At 41.5% G+C, this 26,482-nt stretch overlaps 2 protein-coding genes across 4 annotated transcripts in view; one reads left to right on the top strand and one right to left on the bottom strand.

The window, feature by feature from the left end:
* obscna (obscurin, cytoskeletal calmodulin and titin-interacting RhoGEF a) overlaps positions 1-19,023 on the top strand; it is a 39,073-nt gene extending 20,050 nt beyond the window's left edge. For both annotated transcript variants that reach the window (XM_030433169.1, XM_030433168.1), the window contains 41 exons: positions 64-2,292; positions 2,391-2,463; positions 2,558-2,652; positions 2,968-3,080; positions 3,195-3,395; positions 3,542-3,624; positions 3,811-3,984; positions 4,081-4,240; positions 4,374-4,475; positions 4,635-4,799; positions 4,977-5,135; positions 5,238-5,415; positions 5,630-5,743; positions 5,889-6,056; positions 6,470-6,572; positions 6,653-6,782; positions 6,879-6,984; positions 9,181-9,289; positions 9,429-9,562; positions 9,646-9,758; positions 10,042-10,210; positions 10,361-10,448; positions 10,539-10,739; positions 10,851-10,911; positions 10,998-11,075; positions 11,168-11,340; positions 11,537-11,563; positions 11,664-11,816; positions 12,207-12,252; positions 12,345-12,422; positions 12,603-14,319; positions 14,414-14,542; positions 14,654-14,776; positions 15,082-15,249; positions 15,394-15,499; positions 15,917-16,156; positions 17,144-17,367; positions 17,480-17,494; positions 17,725-17,821; positions 18,035-18,184; positions 18,280-19,023. In XM_030433169.1, coding sequence (XP_030289029.1) covers positions 64-2,292; positions 2,391-2,463; positions 2,558-2,652; positions 2,968-3,080; positions 3,195-3,395; positions 3,542-3,624; positions 3,811-3,984; positions 4,081-4,240; positions 4,374-4,475; positions 4,635-4,799; positions 4,977-5,135; positions 5,238-5,415; positions 5,630-5,743; positions 5,889-6,056; positions 6,470-6,572; positions 6,653-6,782; positions 6,879-6,984; positions 9,181-9,289; positions 9,429-9,562; positions 9,646-9,758; positions 10,042-10,210; positions 10,361-10,448; positions 10,539-10,739; positions 10,851-10,911; positions 10,998-11,075; positions 11,168-11,340; positions 11,537-11,563; positions 11,664-11,816; positions 12,207-12,252; positions 12,345-12,422; positions 12,603-14,319; positions 14,414-14,542; positions 14,654-14,776; positions 15,082-15,249; positions 15,394-15,499; positions 15,917-16,156; positions 17,144-17,367; positions 17,480-17,494; positions 17,725-17,821; positions 18,035-18,184; positions 18,280-18,460 — 8,933 coding nt within the window. In that variant the 3' untranslated portion in view covers positions 18,461-19,023. The remainder of the gene's footprint in view (positions 1-63; positions 2,293-2,390; positions 2,464-2,557; positions 2,653-2,967; positions 3,081-3,194; positions 3,396-3,541; positions 3,625-3,810; positions 3,985-4,080; positions 4,241-4,373; positions 4,476-4,634; positions 4,800-4,976; positions 5,136-5,237; positions 5,416-5,629; positions 5,744-5,888; positions 6,057-6,469; positions 6,573-6,652; positions 6,783-6,878; positions 6,985-9,180; positions 9,290-9,428; positions 9,563-9,645; positions 9,759-10,041; positions 10,211-10,360; positions 10,449-10,538; positions 10,740-10,850; positions 10,912-10,997; positions 11,076-11,167; positions 11,341-11,536; positions 11,564-11,663; positions 11,817-12,206; positions 12,253-12,344; positions 12,423-12,602; positions 14,320-14,413; positions 14,543-14,653; positions 14,777-15,081; positions 15,250-15,393; positions 15,500-15,916; positions 16,157-17,143; positions 17,368-17,479; positions 17,495-17,724; positions 17,822-18,034; positions 18,185-18,279) is intronic.
* Positions 19,024-19,031: 8 nt separating this feature from the next.
* On the bottom strand, positions 19,032-25,405 carry guk1b (guanylate kinase 1b). 2 transcript variants are annotated; one of them, XM_030433170.1, is made up of 9 exons: positions 25,265-25,405; positions 24,050-24,165; positions 22,952-22,993; positions 22,617-22,742; positions 21,380-21,476; positions 20,604-20,742; positions 20,057-20,141; positions 19,891-19,976; positions 19,032-19,740 (listed from the first exon to the last, which is right to left on the bottom strand). In XM_030433170.1, exons 2-9 carry the CDS (start codon positions 24,159-24,161, stop codon positions 19,708-19,710), a joined length of 720 nt encoding a protein of 239 aa, XP_030289030.1. In that variant the 5' UTR covers positions 24,162-24,165; positions 25,265-25,405; the 3' UTR covers positions 19,032-19,707. The 2 variants fall into 2 exon arrangements, with proteins under 2 accessions (XP_030289030.1, XP_030289031.1); XM_030433171.1 differs by lacking the exon at positions 22,617-22,742 and having other exon boundaries at positions 25,265-25,401.
* Between the last annotated feature and the right edge of the window lie 1,077 nt (positions 25,406-26,482).

Here is a 26,482-nt window from a genome sequence, read left to right as displayed (position 1 = left end):
ACCTAACTGGCAAAGTTCACATAAATTACTTGTCGACAAAATATGTTTACTTCTCTTGTTTAGCACTACAAGCAACTCCACCAAAGGTAGAGCCTCCCACGATTCTGCCTCGGACGAAGGGTGCAGTTTCTAAACAAACATCTATTTCGGATAATGAGACGTCTGTCCTCACAGAGGCCAAACCTGTCCCTCCAGAGCCCAAAAAGAGAGCTCATAGGAAAGCATCTATTTCATCTATTACAAATTCAGAAAAAGATGTGGAGTCATTGTTTGACCTAAAACAGTCTATACAGAGGGAGAATAATGAAGACCAAAAGAACATCCAACCTATAAGTTCTACAGAGAAAGCAGACATTGTACAGAATGTAACTCGACTGGAGAGGCATAAGGAGAAAGAAAGTGAGGTGCCCAAGAAGGTTGTTAAGACAGTGAAACTAGAAAACAAAGATACAGTTGAGAGGGAGGGGAGAGAGCCAGCCAAGTCTTTGGAAACTGAAAAAGAAGGTCTGGTGGAGATAAGACAACCAGAAAGAAAATTAGAGAAATTAGTCAAAGTTGACCATAACGTAAGTTGTTCCGACAAGGTTCTGGAAGACACTGTGTTTGAACAAAAGAAACAGCCACTAATATGTCTTGATAAGGAAAATGAAGTTAAACAGAGGTCAAAACAACCAGGGAAGCATTTAGAGAAAACAAGTAAAGTTGAGAGGGAAGAAAACCTCCCTGGACCAGTCCTGGTGAAGAACAACGAAGATGAAAAACTTGTGAAACCCCAAGAAAGGTTTGTGAAAGAAACAATAAAACAACAAGAAGAGAAGTCTACAGTAAAGGAGGTTGAGGGAGACAAAACAAAAGAGGAACCTTTTAAACCACCAGTAAGAGCTAAAGGAAAGGTAACAGAAGGAAATGAGCCAGTTAAATATGCACCAAAGGAAACTGAGGTGATCACTGTTCAGTCAATAAAGCTTCCTGTGAATGTTTCTGAAAAAGACCTTAAGCAGAGAGACAATGTGAAAGTGTCCACAGAGACAGACAGAGAGAATAAGCCATTGACACAAGTAGTGGACAAACAATCAGCGAAACAACTGGAAAAGACTTTCGAAAATGAGGCTGAAGTCACCCCTCCAAAACCGCCCGTGAGGACAAAGAGCAAAGCAAAGGGAGGAATGGACAAACAATATTCAAGGGACACAGAGACAGATCAGGATGATCAACAGGTGACCAGAGTTGTGATGAAAACAACAGATGATAGGACAGTCAAACAGCCAAAAGGGTCTTTGAAGAATGAGGTTGAAGAGAAACCAAGATTTGAGAGGAAACAGTCAGTTCCAACAGACACTGAGACTGAAAAAATTAAGCAACCTGTGAACGTTGCAGAGAAGGACGTAAACGCTAAACAGCCGATCAGACAATCGGTGAAACCCATGAGAAAAGAACCTGACATGGACCAGGAAATGAAAGTGGTGGTCGAGCCAATGAGAAGAGAGGTAGGACAACAAGCAAAGATGACAGAAGACATTCCTCTCCTCTACATTTCTGAAGATGAAACTTTCTTAGAGGCTTTGACTGAGATACTAGGGACCAACATTGATGTCCAGCCCCCCGGCCAACCCTCCACTCTTCCCCCAATCAGTGTACCGCAGGGGGCACAACCACCAGTGGATGCAACACCAGAGATTGACATCAACATTGAGGATGAGCCACAACTGCAAGAGGCTGCTGTCAAAATCCAGGCTGCCTTCAAAGGTTATAAAACCCGCAAAGACATGCGGCCAGTCTTTAAAGAGGTGTTTAAGAACCAGAGTGCAGATCTTCATGGCACAGTCACTCTAGTGTGTGTCTTAGAGGGAAAACCCAGCACAGTGCACTGGCTGAAAAACGGCCAACAAATAACTAGTGACCATCGATGCCGTATCAAGACGACAGAGAATGGCGTATGCACACTGGTGATCAAAAATCTGACCACCAATGACAGTGGAATCTATACATGTGAGGTGGTGAATAAGTTTGGTGTGACCTCCTACAACGGAAATGTAACAGTGGTACAGCCTCAGAAGCCCGCTCCGGTAGTCGAGAAGCCTGTGCACCCACCCCTCGCAGCCATAACTCCTCTACAGCTTGCCCCGCAAAAGCCTGAGACTCAAACTCAGATACCGACTTCGACTACAGGTGCTTCGAGCTATGTAGAAAGTGTAAGGGTTTCTCTGTGGGAGGCCTACAACCTGACGGAGCAGCAGGATGCCCAGATGATCCTGCAAGAGAGGAGAGGATCCTCACTCATTGCCAGCTCCAGTGAGTAACATGTTAATCTCTAACTATAATCACAAAAATACTGTTTTCCCTGGACTTGTATTCACAGTATTGTGCACGTGACTCCCTGCCTTCAACAGTGTCGAGTCCCTCTGATTATGACACAGCTCCAGATATGTTGGAACCTGTTGAGACCGTCCCAGCTGTACCGAGGTCAGAGAGAAGATTTTTTTAATATCTGAATTTGAATTGCTAATCTACATAATGTGCTCATAAAAACCCAAAATATTGATGAATACTGTTACAGGGAAGTGACGAAAGCAGTTGACCAAGTTCCTCTAAAAGATGACAAAAAACAGATGACTGCTCCACAACCTCCTAAGAAACGTCTTTCAGTCAAAGGTCAGCAGTGTTAAGTACTTTTCTTTTTCCTTTTCTTTTTTTGTGGTTCTTGGACTTTTTGTCTTTTTCTCCTTTTTTTCTTCTTTTCAATATTGATAATAATAAAACTTAGTTTCTATAGCAAGTTCTACAGCAAAGTTACAAAGAAAAGGTAGACAAACAACATTGAGCAAAATGAGCTAAATATAAGAAAGTATAAGGTTATTGGCACAATATGGAATAATTGAAATAATCAGATCATTTTAAGAGTTAAGAGAATAGTGATATTAGGTTTCCTCTCAGGAGTATTTAGCTCTCTTCATCTCTACTTTGTAGGAGCCCACGAAGGCAGACTGAAGACACCATCTCCTAAACACCACCGTGCTCACACACCCTTAACTAGTACCGTCTCTGGATCAGAGTCAGAAGGGGAAGAGGACAGACGAGAGGTGCACTGTATTGACAGACTTGTGTTGTACTCTGTAAAGGATTTATGCAATTATATAATGTATTAACAATGATTGTATACGCCTTAAAATATGTGTTTTTTCTTTTTACCTCAGACGTTTGAAATGTATGTGGCTCGAGCTGACTGCAGTCCAGACAGCGGAAATAAGGACAGTTTTGTTCTGAAGGAGGGACAGTTTGTGGAGGTCCTGGATTCTGTTCATCCTGACAAATGGTTGGTGAGGACCAAACCCACCAAATCCAACCCCGCCCGACAGGGATGGGTGTGTCCGGCATTCCTGGAGAAGAAAAGGAAGGTAGGATGTGTAACTCCAGATGTCAGTAATCATATGATGAAAGTTCACAATGTTGTACTGTCAGAGACATTAATTTGATAATTTGATAATTATTAATGAGAATGAAATAGCTTTTAATAATGAATACATGGTGGCCTTTTGAACAGGAGACCTTCCCGCAGTTGAGAGCACCTCAAGAAGATCTCGATGGAATCGGGTCGACGGGCGAAGAGTACAGAAGAGCTCTGAGGTATGTCATTGAGATTTTACACTGTCAGGTCAAATAAACAGAGACAAACATCACTGGACATTAATATTTTGTGTTTGAATAATGATATACATTTATACTTTTTGGTTGTTTCCTGGAAACTTTATTTGTTCTAATCACAAAAAGCAAATTCTCTTCCAATCTGTGCTACATTCACTTTCACTGTAGCCAACTGATCCAAGGCCTGATTGATGGAGAAGAGGAATTCGTTAAGGAGATGAAGATGTTCTCATCTCAACAGCTAAATCATCTGGACTCCAGCCACCACGTCCCCATTAACATCCTCAACCAGAAAGAGATCATTTTCAGGAATATCAAGGACATTGTGCTTCTGCATGAGAGGTAATTCACACACACACACACACACACACACACACTCAAGTAATGCATTGTATTACATTTGAATATGTAACTTACAAAAGTAATATGTTATCCCAGGTCTCTCCTTCCTGGTCTGAGACAATGTGCCACAGACGACGACGTGGCCATGCATCTGATCAAACAGACTGAGGACTTTGAGAAGTATCTTCACTACATGGTGGGACAAGCACAAGCAGAGGCCTGCGTCACCGACAAGGCTATCCAACAGTATTTCAAAGTACTCACAAATTCTATTTTGATTTAAACATGAGAATATTACATCAAGATTGTGGGAACTAAGTTGCCGAAGAGCAACTTTCTTACGTTGATCTGATGTGCTGTATTTCTTTATGTTGCTCATTAAATTTCAGGAGTTGGCAGAATCTGGTACACCTGAGTCTGCTGCCATGGATGTCCTAACTTTCCTCCAGCGACCGGTGGAGAGGATTCAGACCTACCAGGCTTTACTGAAGGTCAGCATACAGCGCTCAATCACACAGGAATATTACAGAGCAGTTTGAATATTTGCAAAGTAGATATTTGACTCACATTCACACTTACATATTTAAGCTTAGCTCACTGTTCACTGTGTCAGGTGACGCCAGCGATGTGAATAAAACTTTTATTTGCAGGAGTTAATCAAGAACAAAGCCAAAAGTGGACAAAGCTGCTGTCTTTTGGAAGACGCGTTCTCGATGATGTCCTGTCTGCCCTGGAGGTCTGACAACCTGCACCAGGTGTCCCTCATCGAGAACTACCCAGCTCCTCTAACCACCCTGGGCGAGCCTGTGCGACAGGTAACTACAGATGACTGACGTGTCCACTGCGAAATGGCTTAGTTTCTGTCGCAGCTAGTGAAATTGTTCAGAGCAAAAGCTAATAGAAAGATTTTTTGCTTCATTTGAGCTGAATTTAATCATTTTAATTGTCAAGAAGACATACTATATCGTCCTCACTTGGTGTCTTCCCCACAGAGAGTCTTCACAGTGTGGGAGGAAACTCCAGAAGTCAAGACATCCTCTAGAGGGCACCAGAGACAAGTGTTTCTCTTCAAGGAGTGTATTGTGCTGTGTAAACTGAAAAGAGACACCAGCATGAACAGTGACACCTACACCTTCAGGAACAAAATGAAGGTAAGATCTGTTCTAGACAGAGGAAGCACCGCAAACAAATCTGTGATGATAATTCCTCCTTCAAACTGTTGACCTCATCTTTTTCATTCTCAATCCACCCAGCTGAATGATGTGGAAATAAAGGAAACTTTGGGTGGAGATGAAAAGTCTTGGGGGTTGTGGCATGAGCACAGGGGCTCACTGCGGAGGTACACACTGCAGGGCCGCTCCTCCTTGGTTAAACTCTCCTGGTTAAAAGACTTGAAGGAGCTAAAGCAACGTTCCAGCCTGCCCACAAACAGTAAGTGTCCTTCAGGAAAAGAGGTCAATTTTTTTCGGTTCTATTTTCTGTCATTATGTTCTCTTCTTGAAATTGCAACGGCAGCTAAAGGATGACATTGTGTTGCTGTTGTGTCGGGCGGACTAAAGGTTTAGTGAAACCCTTTTTTATGGCTAATGTTTTTTATAAAATGCTTGGTGAGTGATTGTGCATTTGCTTTTGTGTCCACCAACAGGCCCACCAGTGTTTGAGTCACTGTTGTCTGACTTCACAACAAAGATAGGACAGACAATCAAACTGACCTGTAAAGTCACAGGATCGCCAAAACCAGTGGTCAGCTGGCTCAAAGGTCAGATATGTCATCCAAATATGCATATACCATCCATGTTCCCGTAATACCCACTGGAGTCTTCGCACCTTGCAAGCATACTGTACATGTTCTGGTTTGGTTACAACAACAGTTTTACATTTAATATCTGATGTCCACCTCTTAGATGGCCTTCCTCTGGAGGATGACCCCCGTCACATCATCACCGCAGACCGCTCAGGCACCTGCAGCCTCATCCTCGACAGCCTCACTGCTCAGGACTCTGGACAGTATGCCTGCTATGCTAAAAGCTCCATGGGCAGTGCTGCTACTCTGGCCAAGGTTGTGGTGCAGGGTGAGTATGGATCTTATTGTAGTGCTACCACTACTAAAGCATTTACAATTGCTGCTTCACCACTACTCAATGTTAGTTCTACTAATCCTGCGAGTTCTACTTCTTAATGTTTAACACTAGTGGTACCAGTATGATTAGAGCTGTCACACTAACTACTATTGTTGTTATAAGTACTGATGATACTGTGTTATCTGATACTGTTATTGTTACTCATAATACTACTCTCAATATGCCCACTTCAGTTATTTCAATCAGTACTAATGCTGTTGGAACTGCTAAATGCTACTTTTGTGACTGCTAATTTTGTTGGATCTACTATTAATCCCTACTACAGTATTACTGCTAAGGCTAATAATGCAACTTAAAATACTAAACTATTATTGTCACATTAATGTATTTCTCCTTCTCTCCAGCTCCACCCAGATTTTTGTCTCGGCTGGAGAGTGCTTGTCTGATGGAAGGTGAAGATATACAGTTCAGCTGCTCCACACTTACTACGCCTTTACCACGAATCAGGTATGACTTTAGCCATAGTGATTGCTGTGTAATTTTTTCGGTCATTTTGTGTCAGACACATACGTTTGTGGGTTTTGCAGGTGGTTGAAAGATGGCAGAGAGTTGACAGATCAGCAGAAGTACTCCATCCTCAATGATGCTCGGAGTGGGATCTTGTGCCTGACGGTCATCAGTGCAACAGAGGCAGATATTGGACAGTATGAGTGTGAGGTATAAAATACATATTCGTAAAGTCTACAATCCCTCAAGATAGTATCAATGGTTTTCCTGTAGGATACACTACATCAGATGTTTTGTTTTGTTTAGCTTTGGAATGAGTTTGGCTGTGTCAAGTGCAGAGCTGGGCTGTGCCCTGCTTATGTACCGCCGACTGAAGTTGAGAACGACCAACCACAGGACTTACCTCCTAAAGGTAGGACAGTCAGACCCGCTGAAGGTAATTATCCTCCACACAGGGTGGAAACCCACAAGAGGGTTTATTTCATGCAGACGCTCAACACTTTCACTGGTCGAGCTGTGTTTGAGAAGGGATGAAGCACATGCCATTGTCCAGTTTCTCTTCAGTTCACCTCACTTCTGATCCCGTCACCCTTTTAGTATCACATCATATGGCATCTCTTCACAAAAAACTGCAACATTTTGCATCAGTTTCTACTTTCTACGACTACCATTCATCCATTCTATCCAGGTGATGCCATTTTGAGATTTTACTCACATTTTTCCCATTTCACACACACTCACATCCTACATATTTCCAACTACCATACCAGTTGTCACTAGATCCACAGGGATTATGGCATGGAGTGCTGTCTATGCATGAATGTCTAAAATATTCACATTTGCTAATAAACTATATCCTTTGTTACCATGCATGAGCTTAAACCCGATCCACACATTTCTTTCATGCGCCATTTTTCCATTTCTAATATTGCCATTTGAGATAAGTGATCTGCCTTAAAAAGCTGCATGTGTTAACCAATGCATGCTTTATAAATGTGCAGTTTGTGTCTTTGCTGAATGCAAACATCACTGGCTAACCCATCTCCCACATCACTACAGTGACTTTAGACCCATTATACCCATTCCTAAACCATTCCTAACCATCTCTGACATGGATACCTATATATGACCAGTTGTTGCTCTCTCTGGTCTTGAAGACATTTCGCCTCTCACTTCATCTGTTCATCTGACTAGTGTTGAGTTTCAAGCATGTTCACTTCCGAGTGTAATAATTGTCTTGAGAGTTGTTTAGCCATTTTAAGAAAAATTACGCCCAATCTTACAATCAGTCATAACTGACAGAAACTACTATGTACTGCCATAGCCCAGCTGGATCTAGTTGCCACCATTCAACATAGACACCATACTCCACTCCCAGCATCCTCACCCATGAAAAGACATTGATACATTTATTGTATGGAATGTTTTTGTGTTTTTCCATCATGTTTCCACTTTCCACAGATGGTTAAAAGCAGAAATTTAAATACAGAGATAACAACTACTGCTATTACTGTCCTGTGTCATATAGTAATTTTCCAACTGCACTAGAATCTGTTATGTGCCACTGTTATTATCACTTAAGGTTAGCAATATATGTATAATAGAGTCAAATAGATTTGGTAAAAGTCAATAGAATAATTAGATGTAGATAATAGGTATCATATTGGTCATTGCTATAGATGTTAATAAATGAATGTTAATGAGTGCATAATAAAGGGTTTATTAACCTTAATAAGTTATTGTTCTGGTTGCAACAGAGAGCATCGTTAACTGTTAGTAAATGTATAATAAAGTATTTATAATTCTTAACTAAGCAACAAAAAAGAGTTTACCAAAGTTCTAACAATGACATAATAGGCAAGTTAGATAAGCTCAATAAATGTTACTGTGTAACCAATTTTCAGAAAATCATTAGCTTTTATTAATTTTCTTTAAGTTTTTTATAATCTTAACAATCCATTTGTTTATGATGCTATCAATAAAACTTTTAAAAAATACAATTTTAATCAATTTGGTATGGCTAGCTACTAAAGATACGTATTAATATTAATATGAACCATAATTTGTCTCAATTTTATATATTTTCTTTTCTGTATTTTTGACACCAGTTCACCATGTTTGTTTGTTCACCCATTGTCCATATACTACTTGTTTTTCCATCTTCCCTCTACTAGTCCTACAGCAGGAAGTACCTCACATGGACCGTTCCATGTAAGTCATCATTGTCATGATAACAAATAACCACTCAACATTCCCCTCTTTCCTCCTGCCAACGCATGTCCGCCCAGCTAACTCTTCACTCCTACGATCACAAGATGGTCATGTGCTGGGCAGGTGTCCCCTTTACACCCCTGCAGCAGGAATGGGCATGTGCCCATGTCCTGTTGCTCTGTTGGGTTAGTGGGGTTAAACTCACAAGTACCGAGGTAAGGAATGCATTATTACTGCACCAGGTATGTCAGGTAATGTACTTTTTCACTTTTCCTTTTCCAATGATTCATTAAACTTGAGTCAAAATGATAATTTCTCCAAATATATTCCAAAAATGTCATTTATTTTTCGTCTTTGCTCCATAAACTCCTGCTGAGTGGCTCTTTGGTTTTCATAGATACAGACTCAGAGGGCTGGTCCACTGCATTTGTGAAGAAATGGTTACAGACTGATTTCAGCCCCACCTCTATTGCTAATATGCTCTTCCCTCCTGGACACCCCGAAGAGTAAGTTTAGTAACAACGACTGGTGGAAAAAGAGTTAAAATCTAAGTTTTAGTTTTGTGAATATATACAAACACTACTCCTGTACTGATCAGTATTATTTGATACTTACCTTTTACTTTCATCTTATCATTATCTTTAGAACGGAATGTGCTCCTGAACAGGCTGTTCCTGCCTCCACGTCCACGGATCAGATGCTACAGCAGCCTGTGTGTTACCCAGAGGATGAAGAGGAGGAGATCTACATCTCAGAGTTAATGCAGGAAATTACAGATGGTACTCTCTTTTTTCCCCAAACATAAGAGCATGACTTCTATGAAACTTTGTGAGAATACTAACTGAGCCGATCGCCGGTTCAGCTCCTCCCTCTATCCAGGTACCTACGGAGGACCTGTATGTAGAGCCGGGCCAAGCAGCTACATTTACTGCCATCATCACAGGAAGACCTACTCCTAAAATACAGTGGTACAAGGTAGGAGTGTTATGAATGAGTGGTTTCCACTTCAAGGGTTGATCACAGGAAAAAAAATGCATAGATGTTCCTACCACACAAGTTACTTTGTAGTTAACTATTTTTCTTCACCTACATTTAAGCAGGAAACATACTGAAATATAAACCATAAATGTCACAGAAATGCAAATGCTGCCTTCTCTGAGAAAGTACAAAGCATAAAATATATTTAGGGTTAAACACGAGACAGATGTTTGACCAGAGTTATAAAGTCATAACTTTATTCTTCCCTCTGTGTTTGAAGGATGGAGAGGAGCTTGCAGCCGATGAGAATGTGGAGATAGTACAGCATGGTGCCCGCTGCTCAGTGACCATAGTGTGTCCCGAGGGCGAGGACAGTGGCATATACACCTGCCTAGCCTACAATGACTCTGGGCATGCGTCATGTCAGGCTCAGCTGACAGTGGAGGAAGGTGAGACAACAACAGTGCTGCTGTACATCACTATTACAGTTGTATTGATATTAATTGAAGATCTATGTGCAAAATTTCACCAAAGGGTAATCTATCTTAGGTGAAAAGCGTGCCACAAAACTATAATGTTGTTGTTTTCTTCCTCTGTAGGTCCGCTGGAGTGCCAGGAGAAAGAAGTGGAGCTGGGAAAGAGAAGGAAGTTGTTCTCTGTCTATGATGTTCATGAGGAAATTGGAAGGTGAACCTGTGCTTTATACTGATTGAGTCCAATCTGCCTGTGATCCTTGATATGGATTTGATATGATCACTGTAGTCTTTCTGTTTTTAGGGGAACCTTTGGGGTAGTGAAGCGTGTCGTCCACAGAAGGACAGGTGAAGTGTTTGCTGCTAAGTTCCTGCCTCTGCGGAGCAGCACCCGGACCAGGGCATTCCAGGAGAGGGACCTGCTGTCCCGTCTGGCTCACCCCAGAGTGGCCTGTCTGCTGGACTTCTTTTGCACCAGACGCACTCTGGTGCTGATCACAGAAATGTATCCTTCCTATTAAATGTTATGATGTGATTACTCATTTTACTTCACAGTGGGTTAAGTTTGTTGAGACTGATTTGTATCCGGTTAAGGGTTCTTTAACAACATTTTTAGGTGCTGTTCTCACGGACTTTTGGACCATTTATTACTGAAAGGATCAGTCACAGAGAGAGAGGTTCAAGCTTATTCCTTACAACATGATCTTTCCCTCCAAGTATTCTGCATGGATCTGCTTGATTAATATTCTACATTTTATTTCAGGTCCAGTCATACATCCAGCAAATCCTTGAAGGAGTTGGTCACATTCACAGCATGAACATTTTGCATCTGGACATTAAAGTGAGATTTTCGGCCAATCAACATTTCATTATTGACTATATCATTATATTCTATGCAGGTCTTAATTCATGTTTTATTTATGCTCCCTTCAGCCTGATAATATCCTCATGGTGTACCCGCCCAGAGATGAGATCAAAATCTGTGACTTTGGCTTCTGCCAAGAAATAGACTCATCCAGACACCAGTACAGCATGATTGGTACACCAGAGTGTGTTGCTCCTGAGATTGTTCACCTGGAGCCAGTCACTGTGGCCACTGATATCTGGTGAGTTTCACTTCTAATCTGGCTGAGACTATTTGCAAATATCTTTTGTGTATGTTGTTGCGTTTCTGTAGATCCAACTCTCATGTATTTAAAAGAGATTTAAATAAGAGAACATGATTTTCAATTATGTGTATTCAATCAGAATGTATAGACCAATAGACAACATTTAATAAATACATCCTATTCTCTCTTTCAGGTCTGTAGGTGTTATAGCCTACATATGGTATGTATCACTGCATGTTTGATTAGAATCTTAGAATCTTTGATATACAATGTAAAAAGTTGTGCATACAACTCCTGACACATCTGCTTTATCTTGACAGTCTGTTGTGCCGATGCCCTTTTGCGGGTGAGACGGACCGAGCCACACTGCTGAGGGTGGGGGAGGGGACCCTGAACTGGGACGCCCCTGATGTTACATATAGGAGTCCGGAGGCCCAGAACTTTCTTCATGCGCTCCTTCAGCCAGATCCAGAGTAGGGAATCTGTTTTTTTTGTTACATATGCTGCCACATCAATCCAATCACACACAGAAATTGCAAAGATGTTTTATAGGCTTTGTCTCATTTCATGTAACAAATGATCGACAATGCCATGTCAGATTCCACAAAACAAACATAACCCAACAATGCAAAGCAAAATATTAAAACATGAACCGTACGTGTTCCTGTTAAAGCTGCTTTTACCTGATTTTAAACCCTCACTGATTAAAAGTGAAATCATGTAGGACTTGTGGCTTGTGGCTGTGTAAGTACTCATCATTTGATTCAATGTTGATATAAAAATATTGCTGGACACTCACACAACACTATTAGGTTTGGTTACAGGTGCAACATAGCATACATCTGACATTTTACTCTACCCAGGAAGCGTCCGTCTGCCTTTGAGTGTTTGAGCCACGAGTGGATTCAGGTGAGATGAAGTACAACACATGGGTGTTTTGTTTTCAAAAACTCTAATTTAGGCACACATGTAAACACACAAATCTTGGTGACTGTTTTTAGGACGAACATGCAGGAGAAGACACTGAAGAAATCAACACAAAGAGTTTGAAATTCTTCATCTCAAAAAGGAAATGGCAGGTGAGTTATGTACTTTGTTTAAAGCATAGCTTTTGGGGGAAAAAGGAAGTACTCCCTAGTTTCTTGCAATGTTGACATTCTTGAAGCTTAATATGATTAGCTTAGTTTAATCCGTATAACATCGGATGATTTCCTGAAGAAAATCCATACCATCACCAGTATGTTTGTTTATCCTTCCAGCGTTCTTTGACTAGTATCGGGTCAGTTCTCACGTTGAGGCCCATCCCCGAGCTGCTGGACGCTCCTCTCAGAGACACTGCAGTGACAGTGCCTCGAGAGCCCCAGGAACACAGCAGCACCTCCCTGAGCAGCGGATCCTCATCTGAGTATGATGAAGCTGACTCTTGGGATTTTTTCCAGCACTGCAGCCAGACTGAGGAGGAGGCAGAAACAGAGGAGGACTATGATCCTTTAGTGGAGAGAGCGCAGGTCCCCGAGCCTTTTGCCAAACGCTGCCTAGATGCAGATGAGGAAGAGGAAGTGACATTAGGGGAGGAAGAGGATGGAGAGATGGTAGGAAGGAGGAGTGTGCTAGAGAGGAGTATGAGCAGGCAGTCGGTCGCATCGTCAGTTGTATCGACACCTCAGAGGGAGCGTAGGTTAAGCAAGGACAGTAGTCATTCTCTCTACCTCTCTGATGGGGATGAGGGTTCAGGGAGTGACGGAGGTCGAATCCCTCGAGGCAGTGTCATCCGAAGCACTTTCTACAGCACCTCCCATCAGCTTTCACCAATGTCTGCCAGGCACATGACATTACGGGACAAATTCCAGGCCAAAAAGCAGGAAAGAGGCCGCAAACCGCTCAGGAGAAGCTTTTCAGGACGTCTCAATGAGCCTCTTATTGAATATGTGGAGGATGAGACAGAAACCAATCGCGGCCAGAGACGAGCATCCATACAACCCACGATGCAGAAGTCCTGTTCGTTTGACAGTGGCGTTGGCCTCGCTCACGGCAACATGCCTCCTCATAGGAGGAGCAGGTCTCTGGATGAGTACTCTCGTCGATCTCCTAGCTCACCCAAGCGCACAAAGTCAGGTGAAGAAGAAGGCTCTCAAAGTCTGAAGGAAGATTTCACAGATGATGAAGTGGCAGGGAGAAAGTTGTTGCCCATCCCGAGCCCTCAGCGGCCCACAAGAAGACGAGGCTCCGTCGCTCCTGTACAAGGGACTCACATGCTGGGGGGATCATCTGTTCCCTCAAGCTTCATGGCTGGAGACAGAATGAGGCTGCAGGAGCACACAGAGGACAACACCTTTGTGGGCTCTCAGGGGTCTCTAGCTGATTCGTCCATTTTGGAGCATGGTGGCTCTGAGTCTTCAAGCAGACTCGGCTCCTGTGACGAGCTGAGTCAGGGTCACCCAAGAGGAAGATACAGATCAGGAGAGAGTGACGGGTATGATGATCCAGGAGAGCCTCTGATTTCACCATCCCCGTGCTCGTTCCAAGAGGTAAAACCCAGAAGCTTGTTTCCGCAGGCACCGCCACGAAACCGCACCCGCTCCAACCCCAACTTGTCATCAAGCAGAGTTCAGCAGGGCACCCCACTGACAGCAAGCCCCAGTCCCAGTCTCTCTTCTCTCCAGGCTCCAGAGAGGCCTCCCAGGGCCAGGGACAAGAAGGAGGGCCACGGCCTCCAGAGGCATGCGTCCGCTCCTGCCCTTGAAGCCCGGCCACCCACAGGGAAGTCACCAAAGCTGGGACTGCTAAAGATCTTCCGCAGGCAGTCCTGGACTGGCCATTCATACTCCAGCCTGGAGGACACAGAGTTAGGACCCACGCTGGGAGAGATCATGAAGCCAGATACTCCTACCATGTCTCTGAGGAAGAAAATGAGAGCTTCAGCCTCCAGCCTGACCAAACTGTTTTCCAGAAGTAAGGAGGATGTTAGCAAAGGAGGTGAGTTTACACTGTGCGCTTGACAGTAATTTTGTCCAATCCAAATGTTTTGTTTTTTTTTTTTACTTTTGGTGTTGTTTGTCTTTTATAACAGGGCCAATAGTAAAAGGATCAGCTCCCACCACACCTGAAAGGGAACGCAGCACTGGCCTTGAGAGTCCAAAAAAGAGGGCCTCAAAGCTCTTGCCTTCTTTTAAAATACCTGCATTCAAAAAGACAAAAGGTAGCGAATAAGCTGCATTCTGTTGATTTTTTGTTTCTTGTCTGAAGTCCTGCTACCGTCTTTTTGCTGTAAACCTGATTGTGTGTGTTTATTCTACTCTATCATTTTCAGATCTGCTCATACGTCCCAACAAAGCCGAGGTGCTCCAGTTAGATGGAGGTGGAGTCCTGCTGGTTTGGAGACCAGTCCAGTCTGGTGACCCTGTCACCTACTGTGTGCAGTACTGTACAGATGGTGGGTGCACAGAGACAATAAAGCAGCATGGACACTAAATTGGTGGTTTTCTTTTGGTAAAAGGAAACCTAACGAATCAGATTTGTTCTTTATGTTTTAATAATTTCTCTAACTGAAATATAAAATGTCATGTATTTGCACGATGAAAATATATTTTTTAAATTTAAATCTCTCAGCTGCAAATACCAATGTATATATCATAAGGCAAGGGCAGTGCTTAGCGGTAAATATTTTTCAATCAGGCTTGAATCTACTGCAGTCTGTAGATTTTACTGTAAGACTCAAAGTTTTGTGGTCTTCTTCAGGTGGGGGATGGACGGTCCTGTCAGAGGAGGTGACAGATAGCTGCTATGTGGTGAAGGATTTACCCACGGGAGCTTCGTATGTGTTCAGGGTGGGCTGCATCACCAAGAAGGGGGCAGGACCCTTCAGTGATGCTTCAGCACCTATTGTTATGGCAACTCATCCTGAAGGCAAGAACAGTGATGTTTCATGCTGTTGCACATGTGTGATCTTGATGTACAGATGTAAAGTAGTCATATACACATCAACTGTGCAATGTATAGACAACTACAACAGGGTTACAATATTTTCACCTGTGTACTCTGTTTGTGCAGATACTCACATTCCTCTTATCCAGACTGAGGCACTGGGGTCGAAGGTCACTGGATCAGAACGACCGACAACACAGAAGAACTTCAATTTCCTCTCTGAGATCAACAGGTGGGATTTTGAAGTAGAAGCTGAAATTCTCACTGGAAAAATGATCTGCAACTCCTCTTTCTTCCATAATGATCAAATAAAGAATGGAAATGTTTTTATTTTATTATATATTTACTGTGGTTTTACATCTGTTTGTGTAAAAAAAAAACAAAATCTTTTTAATTTTGTAATATAGTTGTGATTTTTCAGGTTTCTCAATCTCATTTTTTTTTTTAAATGAACCTGATATTTTGCGCTGATATTCAGTATTTTTCACCTATTTTCCCTTTTTATGTGAGAAAAATTCAAATATTTTTCCGACAGACTTGAATTCTTATTATTAAAATTGGGGTCTTAATCTTGTTCCTCCCACTTTCTCGTAGACACCAGTTTGCCATACAGCCTTTCTCTGTACCTCTTCATCTTCTGTTTCCCCAGGGGCCGTTTCAGCGTAATAAACCTGTGCAGGGACGCTGAAACCAGCCAAGTATTTGCTGCCAAGATCAGCCCTTACAAGGCAGAGCAGAGACTTCTGGTGCTGAGAGAATACCAGCTGCTGAAGAGGCTTCATCACCCCCACCTGGTGCAGCTGCACGCTGCCTTCATCACCTCCCATTACCTGGTGTTAGTGGAGGAACTTTGTCCGGGCAAGGAGCTGCTCTACAGTCTGGCAGCGAGGTACAGAAAGGCTTAAGAAACACACAACAAGGGCCAGATTGTTTGTTTGTGTGTGTTTGTACACCGACGGACAATATCTAATATATAAGTATCCAACTTTGAAAAATGTGCTGTGATATTTAAAGAGAGCTGTTTATTATAACCCTCGATCCTCTCTGTTTTATGCATGTGTCATCTTTGTTGCCACGCTACCAGTCGCAGTGTGAGTAAGTAGGTGGGTCTGTCCATCAAACTCTTTGTGTAGAGCGTGATAGGTGGCCATCTTACCATGAAATGTGCTCTATCTATTCAAAGATGATGACGATTTCCTAATAACCGTGGTGCCCCAGACCTGCAGTCGAGTGCAAACTTCAGGTCAAAATTTTGACACAAGTATTTCATCAAGGGACACTGTCTATTACAGTGGGAAGCCTTCATATTCCCATAGCTCTCCACTACTTATTCTGTCCTGAGGGGCCTATGGGATAAATGATCCAGGGACTGCTGTAGATGGTCTAAGAAAAACAACAATAAAATGAAAATAAGCAATACAATTGCTGCTCTAATTACGGCTCTAAAACTTTCTTCATGTTCGTGTTTCAGAGAATGATTTCATGTCAGTTCAATGGACTATTTTGATGTAATTTATACTTACCTATTATTAATAATCAAAGCGACTGGTATTTGGAACCAATATAGATTAGCAGTAAAAGTTTAAATCTGAAAAAATTATAGGTAATATAAGCACAATTTACTCAAGTACTGTGAAAATCAGAGAAATGCTGAGTACTGGATCTTATTTTGATAAATTTTACAAGGTAAACCAAACACTGATTACAGATGAGCCAAATGGACACTTAATTAGACACTGTAATTAATCAATGTAATGCCTTTTTATATTATTGTCTATGTCCTGTGTCAGGCTTTTATCAGAAAGATTATTTTGTCCCCCCTGTAGCCATTTGTGTCTGTCCCTCATACACTGTGTCCGTGTCTGTGCCCTCTCAGAGATCTGTACACAGAGGCGCATGTCGCAGACCTACTTGTCCAGATTCTCAGCGCAGTCGACTACCTCCACAGCCGTCGGGTCATCCACCTGGACCTGAAGTCTGACAACATGCTGGTGGATGATGGTAACCACCTGAAGATAGTGGACCTGGGCTCGGCTCAGTCCTTCACCCCTGGTCAGCCTCTGAACATCGAGCACATCCACGGCATGTCAGAGAGCAAAGGTACTGATGTGTTTGTTGCTCAGGTTTAAAGGCAAGCTAAAATATTTTAATGCTTACATTGTTGTAGATTCTCCTAATGTACTAAACCTTTGATTGTCATGGCCTTCAACAGACTGCTGCAGCAAAGGTACATGTTCTTTAAGGAGGGATCGATCAGCCTAACTTCATCCACCTCAGCTGACCCTACCTACCATAGCCTAACAAACCCAAGTCCATTTTCTTTTAATCCTTTTTTCATTTCTTTCTGGTTTGAGTAATTTTCTTAATTCAGAAAATGAAGCATGCGAGTGAATGTGGCACTTCCAATAACAGCACCACACTTTAAGAACAATATCCTGTTTTTGTCTGTTTTGTCAGTTTATATTGTCCTTCCTAAAGCTCCCGAAATCCTGGAGGGTCAAGGTGTCGGGCCTGAAACTGACGTCTGGGCTATCGGAGTTCTGTCGTTCATCATGTAAGTGCACAGGTTATAGTTTTTTGTTTTAAGAATGTTTAAAACCATGCCATCTGGATGAAACTCTAACTTCTTTAAATGAGAAATAAAAAAGATAATATTCATATTATATTTTATATGTTTTATATATAACTGTTATATTATTCCTAATTTAGCAAAGATATGCTGTTTGAATTTTAGTGTATTGTATGATATTTTCCCTTTCTTCACTAGGCTGAGCGCCGACAGCCCGTTCCATGCAGAGCACAGCTGGGAGCAAGACAAAAACATCAAGAAAGGGAAGATCCAGTTTGGACGCTGTTACCCTGGTCTGTCAGAGGGAGCCTTAACCTTCATGAAGAGCAGCCTGAACAACAAATCCTGGTGAGTGACTCTCTTTAAAATGTCTACACAAACATTTGCATGCCTCTTTCAGAAAAATTGTGAACATAAATGTGTATATTCTGACATGAACATAGGGGGAGACCCACTGCAGCCGAGTGTCTCCAGAACCCCTGGCTGCGCGCCCATCGAGCCCCGCACAAAGGGCGGCACTCCAAAGTGTGTTTCTCCACAGACAAGCTCAAAGATTACCTCAAGCAGAAGGAGGAGAAACGAGACCAGGTCCGCACCAAACTTCAGGGTCCCTTCTTCCAGTAAGGCAACTCTGTGGGTCTCTCTCTCACCGACTTTATAATCAGCACGTCTCATTTTCCGCTGAATGTTTCCTGTGTGTCTCTCTTATGGCTAGGCGGAGCCAGGTTGGATCTTTTAAAACCATTTTAGTACGTTATGATTTAAAAAATGTGATGCGTCTTAATTAGTTTCCAAAGGGTTTTGTTGCTTATTTATCCTTTAATTTGTATATGTGAGTGCGCTTGCTTTGGTTTATATGGAAACATATCAGGGATAAGGTTTAGTCTAAGTAAAGAGTGCACGGGTTGTGAACATGAGATTGTTTCTTTAATCCTTGGTATCATACAGATGCACAATGATTGGCCTTCAAGTGATAAATGTTTTCTTTGCTGTTCTACTTCATACAAGAAGCAGATATTTTTCTGAGTGATATATTTTATTTAGAAATGTACACATTCTGCCTGAAATCACATTGTATAAATGGGAAATCCATTAGATTTGTAGGCTTTATGGGACGCTTCTGAATTTCATGATGCTTAAATATTGTGAATTAGTGAAGAAAAGATTAATTAAATGTCACAAAAGTGGTCAGTCGTTGTCGTCACATTCTTTATTCAGTCTCATTTGTATACAAACACACAAACAAATGTAGAACATGCACTGATTTTATCTCAGATGCACCGACTGCCCTCATGTAATAATTAAATAACATGCAGCATGATAGTAATTATTTAAATAACAGAATATCAAAGACATAAATTGAATGTTTTTAATAATACATGTAACTATGAGTGAATTTATTTCTACTGTATTAGAATTCAACAAAACAAATAGATTAAAGGTTGGACATTTTCTGAATAGTATTTTGTGGTGTGTGTGTGTGTGTGTGTGTGTGTGTGTTTGTGTGTGTGTGTGTGAGGTACTGGCTGGTGGTACTGTGGTACTGATGTGTGCTCCACACATCTGGGCTGGCCAGTACCAAACTTTCAACACATAATTTGGCCGCTGTACCTTTAGCTGAGGCAGCTGGCAGAAATGTATGGGCTAGGATTTTCATACCTAGATATCAACCATTGATTTTACTAAATCTAACACAAACCCCCGTTCTCTTAGTCAAGAACACAAATCTTTCAATTCAGATTCCTTCTTCCCCGTCAGAACATCAGCGATGATAAAACCTCTGACCATGTTATGTGAAGGGTAAAAGAAATCAAACTGTTGTGTGTTTGTGTGAGTCACAAGTGTCGGTTCTTCTGTCCACTGTTCCTATCTTAGGACTTGGATTCCTGAACTTTTTGGATTTCCTGTTTAAAGAGAGATGAGGGATGCTGTTATACGTTGTACGTTTTGTTAACGGTGCAGAGTGTCTTGAATGTAAAAGGGTCAGTGCAAAAGCTGTCAGACAACACTCACAAAGTATTTGTTTAACAGAGTAATGATATGGTTTTACTCACTTCATTGAGGATATCCTTCAGCTCCTCGTAGGCTCTCTCTAAGTCGTCATTGATGATAACAACATCAAACACTCCGGGCACTTTACCTAGAAAAGACAATTCAGTGAGCTGCGGAGATCGTCTTCAATCAGGCATCATGTCCAAACAGAACTGCAGAGAAACTTACTTTGCTCCATATCAATGCGCGCTGCTTCCAGACGTTTCTGTAAACTGTCCTCTGTCTCTGTCTGCCTATCCCTCAGACGTTTTTCCTGACAAAGACATTGAAAAAAGACGTTACACAAGAGCTGCTCCGTCAAGTAACAGTGCAGCCGTGTCTGCAGAGTCCACAAATTTGTTTTTGCTTTGTTTTTATCTTACCAAGTACATGTGTATATTTGTCAAAAATATTGTATTACACCTAATATAAAGTGTGTGTTTGGATAAAATGGTATTTTGAACATTTTCAGCAGACGTTGTTACTTGTTAAAAGCAAGAAACAAATATATGTAATATGGTTATCACTGATAGGCTCACTTTGAAGTCCTGCTTAGCCCAACAAGTGCCAAATTTAATTAAACTGAGAAGTCAATTGAAATATAGCAGTATGTTAAGAAATATAAGAGTTAAAACATTTCAGAAGAACTACTGAGAAATACTCAGGGAACACGATTCCACCCTGAGGTTAAGTGTTTGAGGTCATCGTATAATATTGCATTAAGTTGGACAGTTACCAAGATTTCCATGGAGGGAGGCTGGATGGAGATGTAGATGGGGTTCAGATCAGTCTCTTTAATCCGCCTCACCCCCTGGATGTCCACGTCTAAGATGCAGATTAGGTTCTGGGCCCGCACGTCTTCAATGGCAGCTTTACTAGAGAATCCATGCATTGTTACATTACAAAATTATATAAAACAAGAAGACTATACATCTGAACATGGACAGGTCTGACATGGATTAACCAGGTCCTGAGAGTTTGTCGCACACATACGTAATGTGACTAAGGTAAGAGGATCGCTGCATTGATCCTCGCTGTGGCAAGGGTGTGTCATCTTCAGGATAAGAGGGGGAGATTAAACTTAAGAGATGCTGAGCCGCAGCATTGCTCTTTTCGAGGTTACTGGGTTAAAGCTCCATCTGTGACCATACTGTTTACGTATGTATATCCTCCTGATCCTTGTGACTAGCTCTAGGACTAGGTACTCTCTGGTAAAACAGTTTTAATTCCTATTGAATTTAGTTTGACCAATATCAGTGACAGTTACATATACTTTAAGGGGGGCACTATGTAGTTTTGGAAAAGGCATTTCAACACAGAAATGTAACATTTACAATAATGTTGAGGTATTAATTCGAACCCAGAAATATTTATTTGATGAACATTACAGAACTGAATAGAGTGGTTCTGCAAACATACATTGCGAAATTGTGCTCTGTTTAGTTAGGTCATTCAGTCAAAAATATTTTGTCTTCTGATTTGAATTCGCAGTTAAAAGATGCAAACAGTTACCTTGTTCCATACATGTTGCCGGAAAACTCAGCGTTTTCAATGAAGTCTCCGTTGTCAATGCCCTCCTGCATGGCCTCTCTTGTTGTGTAGTGGTAGTCTGCAAAGATTACATTTAGAATGACTCTGCACTGAATAGAAACTTGCACAATGGAGAAAAGTAATTAAAGAGAGGAGATGACATCATTGTAAACATCATAATTTTCATTGGGCAAGATAAAGATAGGCGAAAAAAAGTCAAAATCTTTGAGTCAGAATCACCTAGAAAATGGCATAATGGTGAGAAAAAATGGCTAATTTGTTTTGAGATATCCATTTGTTCCATTTGCAGATTTTGTATTTATCACAAGCAAAGAAACACCTTGTGTTCATGCATCCATTCTCTATAACGAAAAAGCATGCAAAGATAAGAAATCTAAAGATGCCATTAGTATAGCTGTTGCAGAGCACATTACAGGATGTTGTCCATACCAGATCCGTGGGGCTACATCCTCACAACATCAAAACCTCTGGGGATCTATAACAGCAGAGTTTTAGAAACAAACACGTTACTACTTCCTACAGCACTAATGGGCACTGCCATCGGACACAATCATTAGCATGACAACATGAAGGAGGCTGAAATAACAACATCGGATAGAACAGGAAGTGGCTGCGCTGTATACAAATAGAAGAGAAGCCTGAAAACGAGGCAGAATTTAAACAGCAGTACATCGAATATAATCTCATTCTAACCTCATCCTCTTTTGCGTTACTCAAATGAGCATATTTTAGATGAGTAAAAGTCAAATTTTGTCTGTACAAATAAAAAACATGAAGCGTATCTGGGCCTGACTGTCTGCTGTTTTTTTTTTTTCTGGTTTTAACATATTAAAGGGACGTGACGTTAGATGTACATCCGCAAAAAAAAGATTAACTTTGTGTATCTCTCTTCTGTGATGCTAATGGTTGGTTCATCAATGCCACAGCGGGACAGGGGATGGTTTTATTTGCACATAAAACCTCACGGGACTGAAGATGGGAATCACTACCGAGGCATAACAGGGGGCTATTTTCAAAAACTTTTTACTCCAAAGTGTAGACTGTCTGATCCCGATTCCTTTTACTTTTAATTTATTTTATTTTATTTTAGTTTCTTTAAAGAAAATAAATAACCAATGCGATGTGCCAGGATGATGAAAGTAACCCCCATCCCTCTGCCTTTACAAAATACTGTGATCAGAAATCACACTGAGGTCACCTTTATCTGTGGTTTCTGATTCGTTTGGACCTGAAAATGAGGTTGACATATCTAAGTCTTCAGAGGAAAAGACGTCTGCTACGGGCAGTAAAGTAGCCCCCAGAAGCATGGGGAGTGAGTTCAGCCCTATGGAGAAAGCAAAAAAGGCACAGAGAGAGGTTTATCCCTTTTATATCAGTGGAGCGATACAGGATGGACAAAACCATTCGTGCAGTTCACTTGGGAGTAAGAAGTGTTGGTGTTGGTTTAGACTTCAGAGGGTAGGGAAGGTGCTAACAATCAACCAGCCAATTGTAACAATCTAGAGAGTGTCACCAGCCAGAACTCTACTGTACCTTTGCCATTTTCCTCTCCTGGCCGAGGGTTTCTTGTTGTGTCTGCGAAGAGAGGACGTCATCATCGCCATTAAAACCCAGATATAAAGTAATGAGTCACCAGCAATTTTGCTTTTGATAGATTCAAGTAAAAAACATTGAAACCTGTTAACATTCCTGAAAATGATTAAAACTTATCAAATCATAGGTGGATTAAAGGTTATAAGATTCAGAAGCTCTGTAGGAGTTTGAACTAACTGCCCCTATTACCTGTAAAACACAATAAGTCAACATCATGTCATGTTTCATGGTCCTAATTCAAATTTGATAACGACACTAGAAAATAAACACTTAGCACATTTCTTTGCGGGGGAAATATGCAGGTGCCTGGCAAGAACTGCCATTTTGTGATCTCAAAATACCTCCCCTGAGAGTATGTGGGCAAAAATTGACTGTAGCTCTTTATTTCCTGATTTACACCAACTTTGTGTATATAGAATAGCCCGAAAAGAGAGCGAAATGCATAAAACAACATAAACTTAATTTAATTTCAAAGTTGGGGCTTTAAAAACTGATGTAAACTATATATTGCTAGTTTTGTAATCTCATTGGTTACATGATACATCACTCATCCAGAGGCTGGAGTGTTAGTGGCTCAGGAGAGAGGAAGAAGAAGAGAGAGTGGGCCACTTGTCTAAACAATCACTAATTTGCTGTTTCAGGCTCTAGGGCGGGCATGGTAGCTCATATCTGCTCTAATGACCTGTCAATCAAACAGCAGCTATCTCAGGATCTCCGGTGTGAGGGATAATAGCATCTGCTGTTTGTACGCGGTGGTTTGTTAGCTGTTTGTTACAAGGTGGGTCACAAGAATCTAAGCCCTCATATAAAGTATGGCCTGGCTGGCTAGACACTTAAACTGAAGAGTTAGTCTATTTGCTGTTAGTCTGTATTGTTTGGCAGGTCACGCAGCTTAACACCTTAAAAAGATTTACTGATCTATCGCACAGAATCTATTGGCTGGTCCGGAATTAGACCATCAAGCTCAGACACCATGACTGCTGTCCTACTTCCTCCCCAGACAGGATGTTTTGCAACAGAGCAGGCACACAAACGTACGTGACACGCTGAATCCAAAGACGCCCTCGTGTTCCTTCATCAGCCTCTTCAGCAGAGTGCTCTTCCCTGCTCCGGAGGGGCCGCTCAGCACCACAGGCCTCGGTCCTGACATTGTTCTGGGACAGAAGGACAGACAGACGGGGACCGTGTGAGCTCAGGTTTGTGCCAAACAGCAGATAAGAATCAGGTCTTTTGTGCCAGCCAAAAACTAGAATTAGATAAGATCAAAGGACATCTTGGTGTGATTTTAAACTCCTCGTCTTCTACTACTGCGACGCTGGTAAAGCTCACCAGCGATCCTATTAACTTCTGTAATGTGAAGTAAGGCTAATCCTTTGATCTGAGCTTCTCTTAACCACTACACTTTCAGGAGGACACATCCCAACACGCACACAGAGGGTTAAAAGACCTCTGCTCTCATATTATTGCCGTTTTTTAATCTCCTAATAATGAATTGACAATGAGTAAAACTCTCCTTCCTATTTCCTTAATTAAAATATTTAAACACGTCCATGTCCCAATTGCTGACTCGTTAGACAGCCAGGAACCCCGAGGTTAATGTTAAGAATGCCTGCTAATGAAGTCATGGCAGGTCAGTCAGCAGGATTAATTGGATCTGGGCCAGGCAGCAAAAAAAGGGTCCAGGACAGGTGACCCACTTACCTGCCAAAGCCATGAGAGGATGATGTTTCAGGGACACTTCTTATTCAATCCTTTTAGAAACCCCATCATAATAATTACTTAATAATACAGTCCAAAAACATCCAACCTGTCCCTTCAACATCTCGGTATACTGAATTATTTATTGGCTTCACCTGCAGTTTTCGATAAAAGACATCAATGCAATCATGCCTCCTTTTCCTAAACGTGTGTAGCTTTTAACACTCATAAACACATCACAAACTAATGTAATCACTAAAGGAGCCAAACTGCCCTTTTAGGAGTTCACTGTCAGCTAACATGCAAACAAGTTGTGTACAAACATGTTATAAATGTGCAGTTTGACATGTTCAGTACAATTATAATGCCTATAATCCTTTAGTTTAGTTGATGTTTGCACCTGAATTTGCTTTAATCACATTAGTTATCAAATGTCTGCATATTGTATATTGTTCAAGTGCTTTGTTAATACTCCAGAAGTGCACAAATAAATTTAGCATCAATGTAAAAAAGAGATCATTCTGAGGTTTTAACAAATCAAAAGTTCCTCCTTACCTTCTCTCACACCGCCTGAGTCGTAGAGACGTTCAGCAGCGAATGATTCTTCGGCCAGGCTTCTTAATAGACTGTGTACAATACGTGTGTAGTGTGTGTGTATTGTGTGTGTGTGTGTCTGTGTGTCTGTGTCTGTGTGTCAGACTGATTCACTGAAGCAGCTCACTGTCACTCTGAATTACCACCACCTCCCATCAGCTCAGTGACCAATCACATGTGTGCATGCTGGCTTGTTTTTTAGCTATACCATCCACACATCCAGGCAGGTACCCAGATGTACTGCAGCAGAATCTTTGTGTGAATGTATTTTCACATTTCTTTCTGGTGTGAATCTGTTGCTTAAGCACTTGATTTTGGTTTTGAAAAGAACACAGAGTGAAGTTAAGGTGGTAACTATACTGTAATTATTGCTAGTTTTTCCTTGTGTGATTGTAAAACTCAAAACAAATCTTGTTTGTACAAAATGTTGGTCTGGAAGAAGCATTTGTGATCTTTTTTTGTCCAGGATAGTTTGACCGAAAGCATCTGTTGCACATGGGGCCGTACCAACATCAGATTTTCACGATAACAACATTATCACGATATGTAAAAAATTAAAAAATCTTGCTCTTTATTAACTGTGTTTCAAATAAATTACACCTAAAATATAAGTGCAGGGAAGTGAGGGAAGAGTGTACAAAATGAACAATCACTATCGATTACTAGTGAAAAGACAACCTGATAAACTTTTACCGAAACATGCACATGGCCGAACGTCTTTGTGGAATAATTCACACGACATAAATGTTTTATAATTTCAAAATCACAGTTATTGTGAATAGGACGGATATGTGACACACCTAGTTGCACGTATTCATACCTGGAAGCTGCCCACTACAACCAGAGTCTGTGAAGCAGCTCTACTGGAGTAATTGGAGGTCAAAGTGGTGAGAATGAGGGAAACATTTGCTCTGCTCTTTCACTTTTCCCTCTATCAGGTAGATACAGTTTGAAAACCAGAAGACATTCAACTTATATATCACTGACTACTGTTGAACTCTCTCTCCTCCTCTCCTATTAATCATCCTGTTGTTGACTACAATAAAAATGGTGATTTTTGTGGGGTTTTCCTGCATGATTGAACCTTGTAAGGGGTCTTCTGTCCCCCACACGGTAAAAGCTCAGAATAGCAGGGTTTAGTGTCCCTCGACTCCGGCTGAGCTGCGATGGGCTCTGCCC

The sequence above is a fragment of the Sparus aurata genome, chromosome 11, assembly GCF_900880675.1.
Source record: "Sparus aurata chromosome 11, fSpaAur1.1, whole genome shotgun sequence".
Lineage (NCBI taxonomy): Eukaryota > Metazoa > Chordata > Actinopteri > Spariformes > Sparidae > Sparus > Sparus aurata.
Note: the sequence above shows the minus strand (reverse complement) of the source record. Positions and strands in the feature narration are given on the sequence as shown.